The 19,966-nt window shown below is 67.0% G+C and overlaps 5 protein-coding genes across 5 annotated transcripts; 2 read left to right on the forward strand and 3 right to left on the reverse strand.

Moving 5' to 3' along the window:
* Positions 1 to 302: 302 nt before the first annotated feature.
* On the forward strand, positions 303 to 8,329 carry CHLNCDRAFT_138156 (hypothetical protein; the record flags this gene model as incomplete). Its single annotated transcript, XM_005851250.1, has 18 exons — positions 303 to 380; positions 649 to 916; positions 1,148 to 1,321; positions 1,454 to 1,898; positions 2,027 to 2,081; positions 2,309 to 2,371; positions 2,484 to 2,562; positions 2,757 to 2,872; positions 2,994 to 3,120; positions 3,248 to 3,615; positions 3,795 to 3,917; positions 4,067 to 4,590; positions 4,797 to 4,929; positions 5,129 to 5,202; positions 5,288 to 5,405; positions 5,615 to 5,752; positions 5,895 to 8,042; positions 8,186 to 8,329. The coding sequence occupies 18 exons, from the start codon at positions 303 to 305 to the stop codon at positions 8,327 to 8,329; spliced, it is 5,175 nt and encodes a 1,724-aa protein (XP_005851312.1).
* An 822-nt stretch (positions 8,330 to 9,151) lies between these two features.
* CHLNCDRAFT_50078 (hypothetical protein) lies at positions 9,152 to 10,690 on the reverse strand (the record flags this gene model as incomplete). Its single annotated transcript, XM_005851553.1, has 4 exons — positions 9,152 to 9,281; positions 9,922 to 10,088; positions 10,246 to 10,380; positions 10,571 to 10,690. The coding sequence occupies 4 exons, from the start codon at positions 10,688 to 10,690 to the stop codon at positions 9,152 to 9,154; spliced, it is 552 nt and encodes a 183-aa protein (XP_005851615.1).
* A 970-nt stretch (positions 10,691 to 11,660) lies between these two features.
* CHLNCDRAFT_138158 (hypothetical protein) lies at positions 11,661 to 15,121 on the forward strand (the record flags this gene model as incomplete). The annotated part of the gene is made up of 12 exons (XM_005851251.1): positions 11,661 to 11,765; positions 12,045 to 12,212; positions 12,411 to 12,515; positions 12,766 to 12,946; positions 13,081 to 13,236; positions 13,376 to 13,489; positions 13,577 to 13,718; positions 13,890 to 14,028; positions 14,241 to 14,315; positions 14,475 to 14,618; positions 14,791 to 14,873; positions 14,995 to 15,121. 12 exons carry the CDS (start codon positions 11,661 to 11,663, stop codon positions 15,119 to 15,121), a joined length of 1,539 nt encoding a protein of 512 aa, XP_005851313.1.
* Positions 15,122 to 15,656: 535 nt separating this feature from the next.
* CHLNCDRAFT_19306 (hypothetical protein) lies at positions 15,657 to 16,871 on the reverse strand (the record flags this gene model as incomplete). Its single annotated transcript, XM_005851554.1, has 6 exons — positions 15,657 to 15,710; positions 15,874 to 15,908; positions 16,046 to 16,154; positions 16,325 to 16,414; positions 16,569 to 16,722; positions 16,819 to 16,871. Coding segments are annotated over 6 exons (495 nt in total), but the record flags the coding sequence as incomplete, so codon positions are not given.
* A 1,008-nt stretch (positions 16,872 to 17,879) lies between these two features.
* Positions 17,880 to 19,698, reverse strand: CHLNCDRAFT_48494 (hypothetical protein; the record flags this gene model as incomplete). The annotated part of the gene is made up of 6 exons (XM_005851555.1): positions 17,880 to 17,969; positions 18,161 to 18,244; positions 18,383 to 18,538; positions 18,807 to 18,952; positions 19,325 to 19,444; positions 19,569 to 19,698. The coding sequence occupies 6 exons, from the start codon at positions 19,696 to 19,698 to the stop codon at positions 17,880 to 17,882; spliced, it is 726 nt and encodes a 241-aa protein (XP_005851617.1).
* Between the last annotated feature and the right edge of the window lie 268 nt (positions 19,699 to 19,966).

The raw sequence follows: 19,966 nt of genomic DNA on the forward strand, positions 1-19,966 counted from the left end.
CCGCAGCACGCAGCAGGGCCTCGGCTGGTTTGGGCCCTCCAGCTTGCATTTCAACAAAAAGCAAAGCAGCACGGCGTGCGGCATTTTCCAAGGCCTCGCCAGGCCGTGGGCACGCTGGCTGTTTCTGCGTCCCACTTTGAAGCCGCTGCAGCACAGGGGCTTTTCCGGCTGCTGATCGAGGCTCCATCACTTGTAGCTGATAACCTAGGGACCCACGCAGCGTCCCGGCACGCCCTGCAGCGTGCGGTGCTGGAGGCGGCAGCCGCCACTGGCGGCAGGAGGCGGCGACTGGCAGCGGCGCCATGGCAGGGCCTCACAGGCGCGACCCAATGAGGGAGCTGCTGTCCCCGGGCCCCTCCTTGGAGACGGAGGACGACGAGGTGCGCAAATGTGGGCTGACCCCAGTAAATCGCCCATGAGCCACGCACATTATGCTCCACCGGAACGTGCCTGGCGGCTTAGTTGCTCTCGCCGCCACACTTGTTCCTGGGCAACCAATGTCGTGTTAGAGCTGTGTGTGGCCTGGCAGGATCAATTTGTTTTTTCTAAGCGCGGCTCGCCCAAAGCTCTCTACCGCTGCCGCCGCTGATGGCTGCCGCCGCCGCCCTGCGCCCACCAACGACCGTCTCATCCGTCGTCCCCCTGCAGGACGAGGACTTTGTGGTGAATGAGGAGGTGGATGGTGAGGCAGACGACGAGGAGGACGACGAGTCCAGCAGCAGCGAGGATGAGGATGAGGATGAGGGCGATGAAGATGAGGGGGAGGAGGCTACCGAGGGGGCGCAGCAGGGCAGCGGCGGCGCCGCTGCGGCCGGGACCGCCGACCACAGCATCACAGCGGCACGCAGCGGCGTGCAGCGCAGCGCCGCGGGCGGCGCGTCGCCCAGCGACAACGATATGCGCCGGCGCCTGCAGGGTGAGCGGGCAGGCCAGCCAGCTGGCTAGCAGCGGTCAGTGTTTCAGGGGCTGTGCGTGCCTGCGGGCGTCGAGTCCACTGGCCTGCATCCCTGCCGCCTGCGCTGCCTGCGCGTCGCCTGCCCTGCCCAGCCTACGCCTGCCTGCTCCTGTTTGTGCCATCGAAGTCGTTGCTTCACGCCTGCGCTATCGCACGCCGATCCCCCCGCCCGCATCCCCTTGCTCTCTTCAGAGCTGGGTGCGGCTCTGGGCGGCGATGATGATGTTGTGTTTGAGGAGGAGATCCTGTCAGACTCCGACATCTCCCAGCACTTTCCGGAGGAGGAGCTGGACGAGGAGGAGGCGGCGGCGCTGCAGCAGCTGGCCCGCGGCGGCAGCCTGCTGCTGGGAGACAGTGACACCTCAGGTGAGCTGGCTGATCGCCTGCAGGGACAGAGGGCAGAGTCGGTTGGTTGGTCGATTGTGACAGGGAAGTGCACCATGGCGTGCCCTTCAGCCGTGGCTGAGCTGCTGGTGGGGGCCTGCCGTGCTGCTGCAGATGAGGAGTATGGCAGTGAGGAGGAGGGAGGAGGGGGCGACGAGGACGGCAGTGCTGGCCAGCAGCAGCAGCTGGAAGCAGCAGACACTCGGCAGCGCTCAGCAGCCGACGCTGCTGCCATGCCGCCGCCGCCGCCTCGCCCTCCCGCAGCTGCCGCCGATCTCATGACCTCAGCAGCAGCGGTGGCAGCGCAAGCGGGCACATCCGCTACTGCTGGCAGTGCTGCCGGCGCACCGCTTGAGTCGCCTGCCTCCTTGCAGCAGCAGCAGCAGCAGCAGATGCCTGCACCAGGCACAGCAGCGGCGGCATCGTGGGGGCTCCCCGGCACGGAGCCAGGGGGCTTCAGCGCCGAGGACCCCTTTGGGTTTGCTGCTGCCGAGGCGGAGATGAGCGCCTTTGGAACCCAGCTGGGAACATTAGAGCATCCCATCGCACTCAGAACCAGGTGGGGTGGATGCCAGATGGAGTGCGCAGGCGTGGACCGGTTGTGGATCCATTCCGTCCGCTCGCCGCATGCGCTGTGTCTGCTGCTCACCTCCCCGCCCGCCCGCCTGCCTGCCTGCCTGCCTGCAGGGCGCACCACTCCCTGGCCGAAGTCAGCTTGGAGGAGTTAGAGAAGATGCTGCAGGTGGGGCGGCAGCGGTGGGCCGGGCAGGGGCGGGTAGTGGCGAGAGGCAGCGGCGGCAGGCAGCAGGCTGCAATACCCGCCTGCCGCCGCTGCTTGGGAACCGCCTGCCGTGGCTGCCTGTGCTGCTGCTCGCAGGCGGGTCGACCAATGGCCCTGCGTGGCAAGTTCCGTTGCGGTTGAATCGACTTGTAGCCAACGCTGTGCCTGCCCTGCCTGCTCTGCCTCAGGTGGACGATGAGCTGGAGGGGCTGGGGCTGGATGACGAAGTAGAGTACCAGCGATTCCTAGAGGTGGGGCCAGCCTGCAGCGGGTGTGTGCTGTCTGTTGTTGGTGCCTGCCAGGGCAGCATGTCAGCTTGCCCCCTGCGCCGGCTCACCGCCCTGGCTGGCTAGCTGCGTGCAGTCGCTGCGTTTGGGCGAGGACGGGCTGGAGGGTGGCGACGCACTGGCCCCTTTCCTTGGAGACGATGCCGAGGACAGCGGTGAGCGTTTCGCGCCAGGGAGCGGGTTGGCCGCCAGGAGCAGCACGCTGGGGCAGCGGATGCTCAGCCAATGTGCAAAGGCTGTTGTTGAGGCACCAGTCGTGGAGCCGTGAGGCTGCAAGTTGCTGAGCATCTGTCTGCATGCTAATGGTGGCTTGCCTTGCCTTGCCCTACCTTGCCCTGCCTCCTCTCAGATGACGGCGACTTCTACCAAGAGCTGAGGGCCATGCTGGGCATGCCGGATGGGGAGGACGGCGGCATGGGACTGGGAGAGGCGGGTGCTGGTGGCCGGCGCAGGAAGGGCAAGGAGGTGCGTGGGATGGGCGATGCCAAAGCCAAAGAAACAAATGCCGCATGCTGAGATGTGCCAAGCCCCACGTTGCCACCCACCCCTCCCTTCCGAGCCTGAGCCGCTGCCTGCCTGCCTGCAGCGTCAAGCACGGCAGCGCCAGCCGCGGGGCCCCAGGCCGCCGCGCTGGACTCGGGGCGCCGCCGAGCGCACGATTGAGAGCGTGGCGGCGCTGCGCGAGCACCGCCTGCGCCCGCTGGCACCCAAACGTCAGTCGCCTGTCGATTGGCCAGCAGAGCCGCTGGCCTTTCTTCCCCAGCCCTTGCCTAGCCGCCCTCCACGCCCTGCCGCAGCAGCCCCACCCACCCTTCCCACCTGCCCTCCCACTGGCTGCAGCTTTCATCACCGACCTCGCCCGCCTGTCCGTGCTGGCTGCCGCCGCCGCCGGACAGGAGGACCCACGTCCTCCGGTGACTGTGGACACCATTCTGGGCCCGGTGATAGTGCCTGCGTCAGTGGTGTCGGGGCCGCCCATGGCACCGCTGCCCCCCACCGTCACCCGCGCGCCCGTGGTGTGGCAGCAGCCCCTCCCCGCAGCCCTGCGCAAGTTCCTGCCGCCAGAGGCGGCCGGGGCGCGGAAGGAGCCGCTGCCGGTGGGCGCGCCGCCGGCCGAGGGCGCCGAGGTGCAGGCGGCGGCGTTCCAGCCCAAGCACTACCGCCAGCTGTACCGCCTGGTGCACCAGCACGCCCAGCTGCTCATGCAGGTGCGCGGGGCGGCATGCATGAGTTGCTGCGCATGCTGTTGAGCACGGCATCCATGTCAATGGTGCAGGAGGGGGGTGCCCATGCCTGCCTGCAAGGTGTGAACTGTGGCCAGCTGGCTGTGTGTGTTGGGGTGCCCTTCCTCTCAGGGAGCCTGTGCCCTGCCGGCGCCTCCTCCCAGGTGTACCTGATGGCGGCATGCAGCCAGGATCCAGCTCACCACCGCGTGGCGCAGCAGACACAGCGCATGGCCGACCAGCTGCGCCAGTTCATGCAGGGCCAGGCATCCAGCCGGCAGGCGGAGGTGGGCTGGGCTGCTGGCGGGCTGGCGGGCGCGTGCCTGACGCATGGCAGCGCGCCACAGGCTCCCTGCCTGCCGGCGCCCTGTGCCTGCTGCCTCCCCACCTGCCGACGCTGCTCCATGCCGTCCCTGTCGCCGCCACTTCCCCACAGGGCATCGCCCCTTACAACCCCGACGCGCTGGGCGTCAGCGAGCGACTGCCGCCGCTGCCTGAGCCGGCCGAGGACGGCGGGCGGCGGCGCCAGTCGCGCACGCAGCGTGACCAGCAGGCCCGGGAGCGCCTCAACTCGGCACAGGCGGCGTGGCGGCCCTGGAGCAACAGCGCCGTGTACACGGTCGCTGACGTGGCGCCGCTGAGGTGGATGCAGCACGTCATGGACGGGGTGCCGCTGCAGCCTGCACCACACGCGCGGTTGGGCGCCGGGGACGCGGTGCCACAGGGGCAGCAGGAGCCGTGTGCAGGAGTGGCGGGAGTGGCGGGGGCAGCGGAGCTTCCTGCCAGCCAGCAGCAGGGGCGCGGGCAGGAGCAGCAGCCTCCCAATGGGCAGCAGCAGCAGCTGGCGGAGGCCTCGGGCTCGGGCTCGGAGTTCGGACAGCAGCAGGAGCAGGCGCCGCCGGGCCAGGCGGAAGGCGAGGATGAGATCAGCAGCGATGAAGACATGCAGCTGCTGCTCAGGTGTGTGCAGATGATGAGTTATGCATGCTGCATGCTACCACCAGGAGAAGGGGCCCCGCATGGACTGCCATTGCTGATTGCTGCCTGTGACACACATGGGCTAGCCGCCGTGAGGTGAGACGCTGCCGCTGCCCCCGTGGGCCGCCCCCAGCCAACACCGCCCTGCTGCTGCACCGCTGCCCCGTGTCCCCCTGCTGCTGCCCCAGGAAGAGGAAGCGGAACAAGAAGAAGCAGTACGTCCCCCTCATGCACAACCCGCTGTGGAACAGGCTGCCGGCCAGCGCCGCCGCTGTGGTGGCCGACGTGCAGCCCCTGCTGGAGCCTCTGATTGTGCCACGGGTGCGCTCCTGCCGCGGCCGCCCAACTGGCCCAGCCGCTCCCACTGCTGTACGTGTGCTGCGCTGCTGCAGGCGCCCACGCCTGCCTGGCTGGCGCGCCCCATGCGTGGTTATGTTCGCGGTTGCCTGCTTTTCCAGCCTCTCCGGTGATCCCTCTTGAGCTGTGCTGGCCGCCGGGCATGGCCTTGCCTTGGCTGCAGGCCCCCAACCAGCAGCACACTCAGCTGCTCTTCACCCCGGCAGAGGATGAGCTTCTGTCGCTGGGCCTGCAGAGGTGAGGCAGGGCAGGGCGGGGCAGGGCAGGGCGGGGCGTCGGGCGGGGTGTGGTGTGCTGAGCATCCTTGCACTCTTCCTGGCAGGTACGGATATGACTGGGCTCGCATCCGCTCCGAGCTGCTGCCCACCAAGACCCGGGAGCAGCTGTTCAACCGCAAGAAGAACCGGTCAGGCAGCGCCGTGCCCGAAAACAGCATCAAGGTGCGGCGGTGTGGGGTGGGGCCGCCTGGCCCCCATCGCTTCTGTGCTCCCGCGCATACTGGAGCTGGTTGTTCGCAATGGCTGGTTGGTAGTGGGCGCCCCCAGGCCAGCCATTTGGCAGCGGGGCTTGAAGCGGGGCAAGAACAAATTGGACACCCACCTCCCTGCACCCTCCCTTGACGCCCTGCCTCCCGCTCTCGCCGGTGCAGGCTGCTGTGCGGGCCATTGCCGGGGCGCTAGAGGCGGATGAGATTGCCCTGCTGGAAAAGGCTCTAGTGTACTATGGAAAGCAGCCTCGGCGCTGGGAGATCATCTGCCGGGACCACCTGCCACATAGGCAGCCCAACGTGAGGGGCGGGGCATTTCAGACAGTGACGGCAAGAATGCATTCGTTGTGTGTTTGCTTGTGTGTTTTGTGGTGGTAAGGGCAGAGCTTTGGAGCCGACCTGCCCATGCTCTCCTGCCTGCCTGCCTGCCATGCTGCCGCAGGTGCTGGCCACGCTGTGGGCACAGCACACCAACCGGGCCAGCGTGCGGGAGCCCAACCGCCCCAGCGGCGGCTCCCGCCGCATGAAGCAAAAGCTGCTGCAGAGGGCCGGTGCCGCAGAGGCTGGGGCCGAGGGCGAGGCGGATGGCGGGGTTGCTAGCGAGGGCTTGGAGGTGACAGGGGCGGCGGTAGCGGCGGACGGCCAGGAAGCGCCGCTGGAGGGCAGCTTGAGTACCCCGCAGGGCTCTCCCGCAACGCAGCAGCAGCAGCAGCAGCAGAGCCGCCCACAGCGCCGTTCGCGGCGTGGCCAGCAGCAGGCAGCCGTGGCGCCGCGCGAGCCCCCCACACTTCGCGGCATGTTCCGCACTGACGCCGACCCGGATGGTCAGCAGCAGCAGCAGCAGCAGCAGCAGCAGCAGCAGCAGCAGCAGCAGCAGCATGTGCTGCAGCAGGTGCACGCAGCGCCGGCTGGTCAGCAGGAGCAGCCGGAGCCAGCGCTGCCGCTGTTGCTGCACCAACAGCAGGGGCAGGCCGAGGAGGAGCGTCGCGAGCTGCTGCTGCAGCAGCAGTGGGAGGCACAGATGGAGGAAGGGGATCAGGGCTACCAAGGGTACATGAGCGACGGCGAGGATCGCGGCCCGCCGCCGCTGGAGCTGCAGCAGCAGCAGCAGGAGCAGCAGCAGCAGGAGCAGTCTGATGCGGCGGCAGCAGCGGTGACGGGAGGCGGCAGAGGGCGCCCCTCGCAGGCCGGCGGCAAGCGGCCGCGGTCCGGTGCCCTGCCTGGCGATCTGGCCGCCGCTGGCCGCGCCTCCAAGCAGCCTCGCAATGGGCAGCCGCTGATGCAGAACAATGCAGCTGGCGCACCACCTGTGTTTGAGCATGAGGAGCTGCCAGATTCGGATGGGGAGGAGGATGCAGCAGCGGTGGCAGGCGGAGCGGGCCCACTGGCTGCAGCTGCTGCTGCAGCAGGCACTGCTGCCCCCACGGCTGTGGCGCCGTCAGCTGCGGCGCCCGCCGCCACGCTCGACTTGCCGTCTGCAACGCCATCGGCGGCGGTGGAGCAGCCGCAGCCCTCCCTGCTGCAGCGGCAGGCGACGGTTGGGGCAGCCCGGTTTGAGGTGGAAGATCTAGCAGACTCGGATGAGGAGGGAGCAGCAAGGGTTGCGGCACCGGCAGGAGCTGATGCCACGGCTGCAGTGCCTGCGGGCTCGGGGCCAGGAGCCACTGAGGCGCAGCAGGAGGCAGCCGCGTCAGGGCAGCAGCAGCAGCCTGAGCAGGCCTCAGAGCCGGCCCCAGCCAGCACGCAGCAGCCAGTGGCAGCATCTGCCAGCGTTGGGGCTTCCCCACCGGGGTTGCTTGTGCGGCGTTCCGCCAGGGCAGCCGCTAAGCGGGGGCGGCAAGAGGCAGAGGCTGAGCTGCCGACGGCAGCTCAAACCCCCGCTGCCAGCGCTGACGAGCCACATCAGGTGGCGGCTGGCGGGCTTGCAGCGGTAGCACCTGCACCGGCCCAGCCGCCCGCACGCCCGACGCCCAAGCGCCAGCGTGTAGGCTCCCAGCAGCAGCAGCAGCAGCAGCAGCAGCAGCAGCAGCAGCCGTCTGCGGCAGCGGCAGCCCCTGCGTCCATGTTTGAGCAGGAAGAGCTGCCAGACTCTTCCGACGAAGAGGAGCAGGCTGCACAGGGTGTGCACGCAGCACCAGCGGCGCCTGGAGCGGCTGCGCCTGGGACGGCAGCAGGTCCTGGAGGCACTTTGCCTACCGCACAGCCAGCCCCCGAGGCAGCGGCCACTGTCACTGTCACTGGAGGCGGGGTGCAGCTGTCAGCGTGGGGCCCCGGCCAGCACCGAGGCACGCAGCAAGCGCAGCCTCCAGAGAGCCTGCCAGAGCGGGAGCGGCAGCAGCTGGTGGTTCCGCAGCAGGAGGAGACGCCTCAGCCGCAGGAGCAGGCGCTGCCAGGGCAGCCCGACCCGCCGCAGGCACAGCAGGTGGCGGTGCAGCCACAACCTCCTCATCAGCAGGAGCAGCAGCAGCAGGCCGAGGCAGGGCCTGCGCCGCCGGCATGGAGCGTGGACGAGGAGAAGCTTCTGCTGCGCACTCTGCTCCAGGCGGGCGGGCGGCTGTCGGCACAGCAGCTGGCAGACCTGACTGAGAAGGTGGGGTGTCGGCCAAGCTTTTGGGCTGCCGCCTGGCTTGCTGTGGCTTTGGTGGCAGCCAACCAGCTTGCTGCCTAGTGCTTTTGCGGCCTGCAAATCACACAGCCTGCCTGCAACCCTCGCCCCTGCCTCCCTGCCTGCAGGTGGGCGGCGCTGCTGCGGGGCGCAACGTGCATGCGGTGGCCGACCGCTGCCTGGCGCTGATGCAGCGCTACCAGGAGAACCAGCGGCGCAAGAGGGCTGCCGCCGCAGCCGCAGCAGCAGCCACAGCTGGCGCCGCCAGTTGATGTGCCGACAGCTCATGCTGCAACGAGCCCCATGGCGTCCTTTCGTTGTCTTCTCTCTGCCTTGCAACTGTGATGGCATAGCACACTGATGCTCCTCTCAACACATAGCCTGTGAGCCTGCAACGAACCGGAATCGCTGGGAGGCATGCTACATCTGGCACCAGTCCACTGAGGGGCACTAGGCCAGGTCTGGCTCGAATTGGAGTGAGTCGCTCACCACGCTCATCTCATGATAAGACTCCCGCTGCAAGGGCAGGAAGGGAGCGGGGCGAGGGATGCGCACTGCGTGAGGCGGCAGCAAGGGGTGAGCGGGGAATGCGCCAGACACCGCCAGACATGGCAGCGCAGCTCCCTGCCACATTCAACAAATGTGCTGCCTGCCCACCTGCTTCTGCTTGATCTCAGCCATTGCCCTGGTGGTGAAGTAGCCAGACGCAAGGCTGAGGGCGAAGGTGAGGAACAGCAAGGCTGCGGCGGCCTGCGGTGGGAATTAAGGGAGCACCACTGGATACGAGGGCCATTCAAATCTGCAACGGCATTGCTTCTTTTTGTTGGCCAGTGAAGGATGCTGCGCAGAACGACGGCCTTGCACTGACTGCATCTTATTGCGCCAGCCTACCTGCTCGTAACCCGTGACGTTGGCCGCCTGGCTCACATACCGGATCCGCTTGTCAGCCAGCACATCGACAAAGTAGTAGAATGAGAGCACCGTTTGGACCAGGTTGTACCTGCAAGCGCAGGAAGAGGGTTGCCCACAGCGGCAAATGGTGCATAATTCATTCAGTGCGCGGCAGGTGGTGCACGCCAGGCAGCCCACATTCCTCACCCAAAGAAGAGGGTGACTAGCGTGGGCTGGGCGGTGAAGACCCCCGTCAGCCCAAACAAAGCGGCAATGCTCTCAACGCAGCTGAACCAGAACAAGAAGTCGAGCGGCGTGCGGAAGAAGATTGCACTGCAGGGAAGCAAGGACAACAGGACTTCAAATCAGCTCAAGGCTCAGAGGTTGTGCCTGGCTCGAGGGCGTGGGCGGTAAAATGCATACCGCTCTGCCGCCAGCTGGGTTTGCGCATCCTCTGGTAACGCCCCATCTCCTCCGATGCTGCCAACCTTGCTGTTGAAATAGTGCGTTTTGTATCCCTCGAACACTCCTGCAGGTAAGGGGTGGGCGAGGCACAATCAGGCCGCGTGGCGGTTGCCGGCGGCGCCGGCCGGCGGCAAGCAGCCTTGCCTAGCAAAGTGACGCCAATCAAAAGTTGTAGGAAGCCGATGAGTAGGACGCCGCCGCCAGACTTCATTGCTGCGAGCGAGCCTGCGAGGCTTCGCAGAAGGGACCCGCCTCTCCTGCTTGAATTTGTCAGAATCTGAGCCATCCAGCGGCACGCCCCAGGATATGGAATGCGGATAATGCGCAGGCAATGTGAGCGCTGCATCAAACGAGTTTTGAGAGAAGGTGCACACACATCATGCCCAGCATGCCGCATGCGGCCGTTGAACCCCTGCATCTACTGGTGCTCAGGAAATTTGCATCAACAGGTAGAACAAATGTGGAGGAGTAAAGCGTAGCAATGGGCGGGCAGTGCTGAAAGCCTCACATCAGGCCCAGCTCGCGCAGGCGGCCGGTGTACAGCGCCTGCGCCGCCCCGCCGCCTGCCGCTGCGGGCGTATGCCAGTCCGTGACCTCGCAGATCACCACATCGTGGTCCCCATAGTTGACCGGCTCCGAGGCAAAGCGCAGCTCCATCCATCCCAGGCTGTCGTCCTGCAACGCAGCCGCAGAGGCGCACCCAGTCGGCGGCAAGCCGGCGAGAGGGACAGCTGCTGCTTGGCGGGACCACATTGCTCATTAGAAACCCAGCGTACAATGAACTGGAAACACGGGGGCGCTGCTCAAATAGCCAGGTCCCAGGCCCACCCACCAGCAGGGGGATGCCGTCGGCTGGGCGGCGGGTGACGGGGACGCCGCGTGCCGCCAGCTCAGCCAGCTTGTCCACATCCCGCCCGCTGGTGCGCCCCAGCAGCTCAAACAGCGCCGCATGCTGCTCGCCCAGGACCTGCGGCAGAGATCAGGCAGCGGGGAGGCAGCGAGGTGCAGGGGGCAGGGCACGGCGGGCAGGCAGTTGGCCGCTGGCCTGGGGGTAGCGACCTGGCCTCTGCCGCTGTCGCCGCCTGCTGCTGCTGCGCTGCCGCCGGCCAGGCCCCCTGGCCCCGGCTGCTTTGCCACTGCAATGTCACGGCGCCCACCTGAAGCAGGCCGGTGCGCGTGGCCAGCATGTTTTCCCAGGACAGGGTGTTGAGGTAGAGGCCCAGCGCATATTGGCGCGGCTTGAGCGATATGGGGGAGGCATACGTCACGAGGTTCATAGTGGGGCTGCCGCCGTCAGGGCCCACCGTGGCCAGGCTGTACACCGGCAAGCTGAGCTGGTAGTATGGCGGCAACTGCTGCTGCTGCTGCTGGGCAGCGGCGCCGACACCCCCTGCCTGCCCAGCCGCTGCCGCTGGGCGGGCGCTGCACTGTAGTTGCGGGGCTGGCGGATTCGAGACGCTGCTGCTGCTTCTGGGGGAGTGTGCCGGCCTGCAAAGGCGCGCTCCTGCCTTCGGGAGGGTGGTGCTCTGCCCTGCGGATGTGGGCCGCATGCTGATCATCTTGAGCTCGTCTTCGCTCCTGAAGCTTGTATTCATGAGATTTAATGCACTGCGCCATCAAGCCCCGAGTTTCGGATCAATCCCCTCTGCATCATGCTGCGACGGGCTCAGCATGCCGCGGCCGCCGTTCAACCGGTGTTGCGTGTTCTCCTTGTGCTCAGCAACCCAGCCCGCCGCGCACTCGGCTATACATGTCTGCTGCCTCACATGGTGAGAACACAACACTGCGAACTCGCAGCATACTGGTGCGTCGCCCGCCCGCCAGCGAGCAAGCACGCTGCAGAATTGGCTGCTACTATTGGATGGAAGGACTCTGATCAGTTGATCTCTGCACAGCATACATCGCAGTACATTTGCCTTAGTGTGATGGGGATGCAAGTGGACTTTTGATGCAAGTCAGCGGCGGCGCAAGGTGGCGGGAGGGCGGGTGGGGTGGGCGGGCGTCTCAGTTGGCTGCCTCCCCTGCTGCCACGGTCCTGCAAGCTTGCCCAAAGAATGCCGTCCAGTCTCCCCTCACGGGGGTAAAAATCTGACTGTGCCGGCCGGTGACAAATCGGTCTGGCCCCTGAGTTGGCGTTTCAGAGCCCTCCCGAGCCTCGCCCCCGAGTTTCTCCTTTCGTAAACACCGCCACAAACCTCAGAGCGCCGTCAGCGGCGCCACATGCCAGGCCCCGCAACCCCACCGCCCATGGCAGCCAACGGCGCGGGCGTGGCGGCCCACGCCAACGGTGCGGGCCCGCAGGCAGACAACGTGGGGATCCTGGCGGCGGAGGTCTACTTTCCCAGCACTTATGTGAGCACGCGATCGCGCGCATTCGCTTCGCCTGTTTTGGTGGGCACAGCCCTAGATCGCTGTGCAACGGGCAGGGAGGCCTAGTTGCACCCTGCGACAGTGCCCAGCGCTGGGGCGGGCGGGTGGGGGTGGCGTGCCGCAGTACCCGACTGGCTGCTGCGGCGGCAGTGCTGCCGCTGCCGCCTGTCAGAGGCTTCCCTTTGCGTGTCGCGTGCTTTACGTGATGTTGCCGCTGCCGACCCTTGCACCGCCTGCGCTCCACCGCCCTGGGCTGAGCAGGTGCGGCAGGAGGATTTGGAGCGGCACGACGGCGTGTCCAGCGGAAAGTACACGGTGGGGCTCGGCCAGCAGGGCCTGTCGTTTGTGGGGGACCGAGAGGATGCCGTGTCCATGGCGCTCAGCGTGCTGCGCCGCCTGCTGGAGCGACACAACATCTCGCCGCTCGAGGTGCGCACGGGGCGGCCAGCAGGCGGGCGAGGGGAGCGCTGCTGGGTCGCAAAGCGGCGGCGCAGCTGGACGGCATGGCGCGGTCAAGGGGAGCCCGGAGGCTGGTGCCGCGGAGATGCCATGACCCCCAGACGCACCGCCGGCGACCTTCTGGTGATGATCTGCGCCACTCGACGTGGCGTGCGTGCATGTGCGCAGGTGGGGCGCCTGGAGGTGGGCACCGAGACGAGCGTGGACAGCAGCAAGAGCATCAAGAGCTACCTGATGGTGATGTTTGAGGAGGCGGGCAACACGGATGTGGAGGTGTGTGGGTGCAGGGTGGTCGTGGTGGTGGTGGTAGTGGGACAGTGGTGGGGCGGTGAGGCTGTGGTGAGGCTGCGTTGATGCATCAGCAGGCAAGGGCTGGCTGCCATGCCGGTGGCAGCAGCAGCTGGCGCGCAGCGTTCCAGCATTCTGGCGCAGCGGTGCCTGCTGCTTGCCCTGCTTGCCACGCCGCCACGCCGCCGGCCATCTGCCGATGCCTTCCTGCGCCCCGCCGCCTCCCCGCGTGCAGGGCGTGGACTGCGTGCAGGCCTGCTACGGCGGCACGGCCGCGGTGCAGAATGCGGTCAACTGGGTGGAGTCTCGCAGCTGGGACGGCCGGTTTGCTGTGGTAGTGATGACCGACATCTCGCTCTACCCGGCCGGCCCCGCTCGCCCCACCTCGGGCGCAGGCGCCGTGGCGCTGCTCATAGGTGAGGCGGTGGCGGCGGTTGCCGGCGGCGCGGGGTGGCAGGGGGCGCACCCAGGCACGCGTTGGTTCGCCTGCCGCGGCCACCGCAGCCGGGCGGCTGCTCAGGCCGACGGCGCCGCTCCCCGCATGCCGCAGGCCCCGACGCGCCGCTGGTTCTGGAGCGGGGCCTCAGCACCACCCACATGGCGCACGCCTACGACTTCTACAAGCCCTCTGGCCTCTACCCAGCGGTGAGGGCGGCACTGCGGGAGCGGGCAGGCGGGGCTGTGGTGGAGCACGCCGCGCCGGCGAGTGCCTCCCCCACCACAAACCACCACCATCTCGCCGCCTGGGCATGAACAACCCCCCTTCCCACTCCCTTGTCCGTGGCTTGCCCTCGCCCCTCACTCCGCCGTTGCCGCTGGCCCACACCCTACCCCTTCCTTGCAAGTGGACGGCCCGCTGTCTGTCTACTGCTACCTCTCCACCCTAGACCTGCTGTACCCCCGCTATGCAGCCAAGTTTGAGAAACGGCACGGGCGCCCCTTCCCCCTGGGTGATGCAGGTGGGCAGATGGTGGGGGTGGGGACCAAATCCTGGGGCACGCGGCTTGGTAATTGCAACGTGTGGGGGTGATGACGCACGCGCCCAGGGCGGCATGCCACACCACCTCGCCCCATCTACACCTTTTGCCCCGCGCCGCCCGTGCCCCGCCCTGCAAACCACGCGCTGTTTCCCGCCCCCTACAACAAGCTGGTGCAGAAGGCCTTTGCCCGCCTCATGTACCACGACATGTGCAAGTGAGGGGCTGCCGCCCAGGGCTGGGCTGCCGCCCAGGGCTTGGCTGGCCCCCTGCCGCTGCCGGCACCAGGCTGCCTCAGCCGCCCAGCGCCTCTCACCCTCCTCCCCCTCCTCGCTCATCCCTCCCGCCCCCTACCCCGCCCCCTGCCCCCCACCCCACCCAGGCACGGCGAGGTCCCCGAGGCGCTGGCGGCGTGCGGCGCCGACCTGCGCGATGGCAGCCACCCGCGGCCGCCCATGCAGATGCCCCGCGACCTGGACAAGGCGCTGGTGGCGGCCGCCTTTGCCACCTACGACAGAAAGGTGGGCGTGGGCGGGCGGGTGGGTGGGTGGGTGGGGCTGGGCGGCAGGTGTGGGCGGGATGTGGGGAGCGGGGGAAGAGTGCCGCAGGTGTCGGTGGAGGGGAGCAAATGGCCGCCTCACACTCTTGATGGAAGCTGCGGGGGCTCCAGCCAGCTGGCCCACTCCCCACCACGCGTATCACACTCAAACACATCGCGCCGCCTTCCTGGCAGGTGCGCCCCTCCACCTGCGTGGCGCGGCAGTGCGGCAACATGTACACGGCATCCATCTGGAGCGGCATTCCGCAGGTGTGGCGGCGCGGGCACCAGCGCCAGCGGCATTCTCCGCACCTGTTGCCGCTGCCGCGGCTGCGGCAGGGAGTGTGGCAACGCCTTCAGCCCGCCCGTGCAGGGCCCTGACCCTTGCCTCCGTCCCCGCCTGCTCCCGCGCCCTGGCTCCTGCCGCAGCTGATTGAGACGACGGGGGCTGCGCTGGAGGGGCGCCGCATCCTGCTCTACTCCTACGGCTCCGGCATCTCGGCATCCATGTTCTCCCTGCTGGCGCGCGCACCGCACGCCCCCCGCTTCTCCCTGGCGCGCCTGCAGGCCACGGTGCGCTGCCGCGCGGTGCAGGCGGGCAGGGGTGGGGGAGGGTGGGAGCGGAGGGCAGGGCCGGGGGCGGCGTAGGCACGAGGTGGGGTTGGTCCGCTTGCGGTGGGCCAGAGGCCCGCTTGTGCCTCATGTCGCCGTGCCCCCCGCACCCTCCCCACCCGCCTGCCTGCAGTCTGACCTGGCCATGCGGCTGGCGCGGCGCGTGCCCAAGAGCCCCGAGGAGTTTGAGCAGGCGGTGCAGCTGGCGGAGCAGAGGTGCGGCGCGGCTGGCGGAGCTGCCGCCCCACCCACGGTGTTGCTCGCTGCAGCCCTGCATGCCCCACGCCTGCCTGAGCTGACGCCGCCTTGCCTGCCACCGCGCTGCTCATGCCTGCAGGTACTGTGCGGGGAACTACAAGCCGGAGTTGCCGGCACTGGAAGAGCTGGAGCCTGGCACTTTCTACCTGGCCGAGGTGGACGCGCGCTACCGCCGCATCTACGCCCGCAAGCCGCTGGCGCAGTGACGCCACGGCCATTGCGGCTGGCCGGCGCGTCGCGTCCTTCCGACGCATGTACCTAGTCCGCACCCCACCATTCAAACGACCACAACCATTTTTGTGCTGTAGCCGCGGTGATTTTGCAGAGCTGACGACTGCCGTGCAGCGCCTTCACACATCACCCTGTGTTGTGCCGGCACCGTCTTTTCAACACGATCCAACGCCTGGAATCGCCCCTCCACCGTTTTCCCATCAGAGCACTTGATTTTCAGACCGACCTTTAGTTCATGCGTGCCTCCCCCTTTGCCCGGACCGCTTGTACTCCATTGTGTTGCCTGTGTTTTTAGCTTTGCTTGTCTTTTGTGAATTGTGATGATAAACTGAAAAAGGCTGGACAGGAAGGCTGATGGAAGCGAAGCAGTGGATGACACCTGCGCGAGTGCCGGCGGCGGCGCTGAGGTGGCGCCCATGGCTGCGCCCAAACGCCTTTGCTTGCAGCGATGCTTCGCCTTTACTGTCGCCAGCCGTATAGAGAAAAACCAGCCGTATGAGAAAAACGGCCTCATCTCACAGCGATCAATTCGACGTCAAATAACAAGGTCTTATCGATCATCCCCTGCGTCGTCGCAACAGCAAAAGGCGATGAGTTGTTGTTTGGGAAGTAATATGCTGATGCAAGCCCTGGCCAGTCCTAGTGCAACGGTCCCTGCTGCTGCGGCGGCGGCGGCGGCGTTGCCGGGGCGGGCCGAGTGATTGGCGCGTGTTTTGCAACAACTCACCTTGTTGCCCAGCACAAACGCAAGCGCTCGCTGGCCTGCACAGCACGAGAATGGAGGGCAGCCGCCGCGAGGCATGGTCAGCGCACATAAGGTGGCGGCCATCCATCCTTGGGGGGCCACGTGCGGGCGTGGCCCCTGCCTGCTGGCCCTGAGCAGGCTGTCGGCTACGCACCGCTGAAGGTGGTGGGCTTCGGGCCTAGCTTGTTGTAGTCGTTGTCTGGGTAGCCAAGCTCCACCGGGACGATGATCCGCCGCACGCCGCCCGGCTTCATGCCCAACACCTGCCGGTGCAGGGCTCGGGGCGGTGGCTGGTGATAAGACTGATGGTACCGCGCGCTACCACGCCATAACCTTAGGTGTGTGCTCGCCGCTCCGTGCACTCTCCTCCGCTCGCTGCAGCCAGCAATGCAGGAGCAGCACAGCAGGCAGCGAGCATGGCGCGCCAGCTCACCGCCTCCTCAAAGGCCGGGATGACACTGTGGTCGCCCAGCTTGAAGCGGAAGAAATCCTTCTCATCCCCCGTGAACGCACCGCCCTTGGGCTGCACCACACCAAGCAAGACACAGGCAGGCAAGCGGGGCGGTTCAGCAGGGCCCCCGCATGGAGCAGCTCACAGCAGCACCAGGGCCAGCCGCGCGCATGACATCCCCATCCAGCTGCTACACTTCCATGGTGCACGGCACTCCGGCCCTCACTTTGTTGCGGGCCTCAAAGGGGCGCCCATAGTAGCCAATGGTAACTCCGGCCCAATCCACGACGCAGGTGTTGCCCTCCTGCGCTGCAGGCCCCGTCCCCACTTTCAAATCGATGTACTGCAGCCCCGACTCGCTCTGCACATAGTCGCTGTACCTGCAGGACGGCGGCAGGAGGGGAAAGGGAGGTGACATGGCGTGCGTAGCAGGAATGGAAGGGGAGGCAGGCATGCTGCAGCCACACCGCACTCACGTCATGCGAGTCTTGCCATAGTCCTTGTTTTCGAGCGCTGGCATAGGCTCATAGCCCTTGATCACCGCCTGCAGTCATGGCTGGTCAGCTTGATCGAAACACGTCCGACAGACACGTGCCGGCGGCGGCAGTGCCAGATGGGGATCAGGCGTTACCTGGGCGGCGGGTGCTTGGGCGAGTGCGGCGGCGAGCACGGCGGCGCCTGCCAGCAGCTGGCGGCGCTGCGGGCTCTGGGCGGCCGCCCCAGCGCCATCGCGATGTGGCGCATTGCTGCTCACCACCTTCCGCTGCTGCTTCCTGGTCCCTGCGGCTGGTTTGCTGCAAGCAGCGACGGAAGCTGTTGGCTGCGCGTCCCGGAGGTCATGTAGGCAGCATTGGCTAATCAACGATGCGATGGTCTGATCAACTCACCTCACGAAGGCCCGGCACGGCGCAGGAGCCGCCTTCAGGAGGGGCCCCGTGTGCAGGCCCAGCATAATGGCGCCAGCAGATTGCCACAGACCCACCAGGCTGTGCAGGAGGCCAAATTTACCGCGCCCGACAACATGCAGGCGATGCCGCCCCCCGCCACGCCGCGCTGCGCCGTGCTGCGATCCCTTTGCTACTCACCTGCTGCAAGCACACGACTCATCTTGCCCTGCACTCGCAGCACTGCCAGTGGGTATTCTGCTGCTGTGGATTGTGAGTGACACCCTCTGCCGCCACCCACAAGCCTGTTGGTGCAGCAGCCGGTTGGGACGGCAGCGGTGCAGTGGCAGCCTTACAATCCACAAGGCGTGCCATACAATCCACAAGGCGTGCCATACAAACAAGAAGCAAACAGCATAAACAATCCTGAAAGCAAGGAGCCCAGATGCCAGTTAGACACCAGCAGAAAGAGGGACTGGCGGCCTCTGGCTGTCCAGAAACGAGCCAATCCCCACGCAGTCAACCGAGCAAAGACAGGTGGCGGAATTGAGATGGTGGCTGGCTGCCCCAGCGCTCCCATTCATTCATTCGGCAGAGCAGCAAAGGTGGGGAACACCAGCGGGAGACAGAATGGAACAAAGCTTCCCCTTCCATCAGACGATGCCGGCTGGGAGGTGGATGACACCGGTGCCTTCGCTATACGACTTGAGGTAGTAGAAGCAGAAATCCGCAAGCACAAAGGTCTGCGTGAGTGGGGTGCCGGAAGCGGTGGGGAGGTAAGGAGGGAGGCAAGAAGGTGGATCGTGGCCACCAGCCGGGCCGGCAGCCAGCCGGCGACGCAGACGACTGCCACATGCAGCCCAACATCACAACTGGCCCCTGCGGCCCAACTGCTGCCGTCCCACCAGGTACCACACCAGCAAGCGCCGCCCACCTGCACGATCTCCGACACCAGCACCATGACGGGCCACAGCCCGCTGCCCAGCGCCTGCCACAGGTACTTGTCCCCGTCCAGGATCTGCGGCAGGGGCGGCAACAAGCCTGCGTCAGCGCCGCATGCTGCACTGCAGGCCACTGCAGGCGTGCAACTGCACCGGCTGGGTGGCTGGTGTCGCTTGCTTCGGGGCACACACACGCCGCCGCCGCCCCGCAGCACCTGGAGGATCCAGTGCGCGCAGGAGATGAAGCGCGAGAGGCCCAGCACAAAGACGTAGTGCGCCGTGAACTTCTCCACCACCTTGGCCTTCTGCATCATGCGCAGCTGCGGCAGCACGCTCACCGCCTCGAGGTACACGCAGAAGGCCCATAGGATCTGCGGGCGGGCGGGCGGGCAGGCAGGCAGCGGGGCGGCACAGTGAGGTAGGCAGTTAGAGGCGCGGGCAGAAGGGCGAGCGAGGCTGGCAGGCCATGCTGGCAGACGAGCCTGAATGAGGGGTCAGCTCGCTGCCACGCTCGTCAGCGGGCCGCTGCACGCATGCCCTGGCTGCCAGCTGCTTTTCACTTCTGCTGCACAGCCCCCTTGCTGCCTGCCTGCCGCTGCTGCCAGCACACGGCAGCGCCAGCCGCCACGAGAGGCGCACCCTGAAGAGGATGAAGTGGCGCGTGGAGGGGTGGGCGATGATGGCCATGAGCAGGCAGGGCGCCGCCACCAGCAGCGGGTTGGTGACGTCCAGGTCGCTTTGGTAGGACTCCTTGAGCGGGCCGCGCAGGCTGAAGATGACCCAGCCTGCAGGAGGCAGAACAGCAACAGCAGCAGCAGATTCGGCTGATGCTTTCAACGCCACTGCCGGGGCAGCAGCGGGACGCTGATCGTGCTCGCCCCAGGGACGGTTGGTAATGTGCTGCGAGCTCTCCTGCTGCCTGCCGCAAGATGCTTCCCCGCCTGCTGGGTGCCTGGCAATTCCGCTCGGGCAGCTAACACACTAGCCGCCCCTCAGCTGCTGCCGCTCCAGATGCAGCAGGTAGATCCAAAGCCAGGGTGGCTGCTCCGTTGGCGGGTGCTGCCCGGCCGCGCCACGCGTCCATTGAATATTTGCAAAACCATCAGCGCACGGCGCCAGCAGCAGGGTCAGGCCACGCACGCTACAGCGTCGCGCACCTGTTGCCACGAGGGTGAGGAAGTCGAGGAGGGTGTGTATGTCATACTCCATCATGAAGGAGCAGAACAGGCGCACCAGCAGGAACGCCGCCGTCAGCTCCTGCGTCCTCAGCGACAGGCCTGCGAGTGCAGAATGTGGCCACGCCCCACTTTATTGCACGCTGGCACATGGAGCTGGCACGAGGCAGCGTAGCGAAGAGAGCTTGGGCAGGCAGCAGGCGGCGGCGCTGCCCATCCTGCCCACCTCCCGCCGCCCGCTTCTTGATCAGCTTGTAGGCCAGCAGGCCGATTCCCATGAAGTGCACGCTCTCCGAGAGGATGAACAGAGTGTCATGGTCCTCCACGACAAACCAGAGCAGCAGCAGGCACTGCATCGCAGCGAGGGGCACGGCTGGGCTGGCGCAGCAATCCGGGGATGCCATTGACCATAGCTGCCCCACGATCAACGCGCTCACGCACCAGCACGCCTGCCGCCACGCCAAGGTATAGACGCTCCTTCTGGCTGCGCGCCTTCAGCCACCTGCGGTCGTGATCGAGGGGGGAGGGGTGTCAGCCGGCCTGCCCAGGCCGCGCAGTTGCGCCTTGGGGCCGCGGCGGGCCGCTTGCCGGGCCCCCTCACCTCGCCACTGCCAGCACCGGGTC

Source organism: Chlorella variabilis (genome assembly GCF_000147415.1).
Source record: "Chlorella variabilis unplaced genomic scaffold CHLNCscaffold_2, whole genome shotgun sequence".
Lineage (NCBI taxonomy): Eukaryota > Viridiplantae > Chlorophyta > Trebouxiophyceae > Chlorellales > Chlorellaceae > Chlorella > Chlorella variabilis.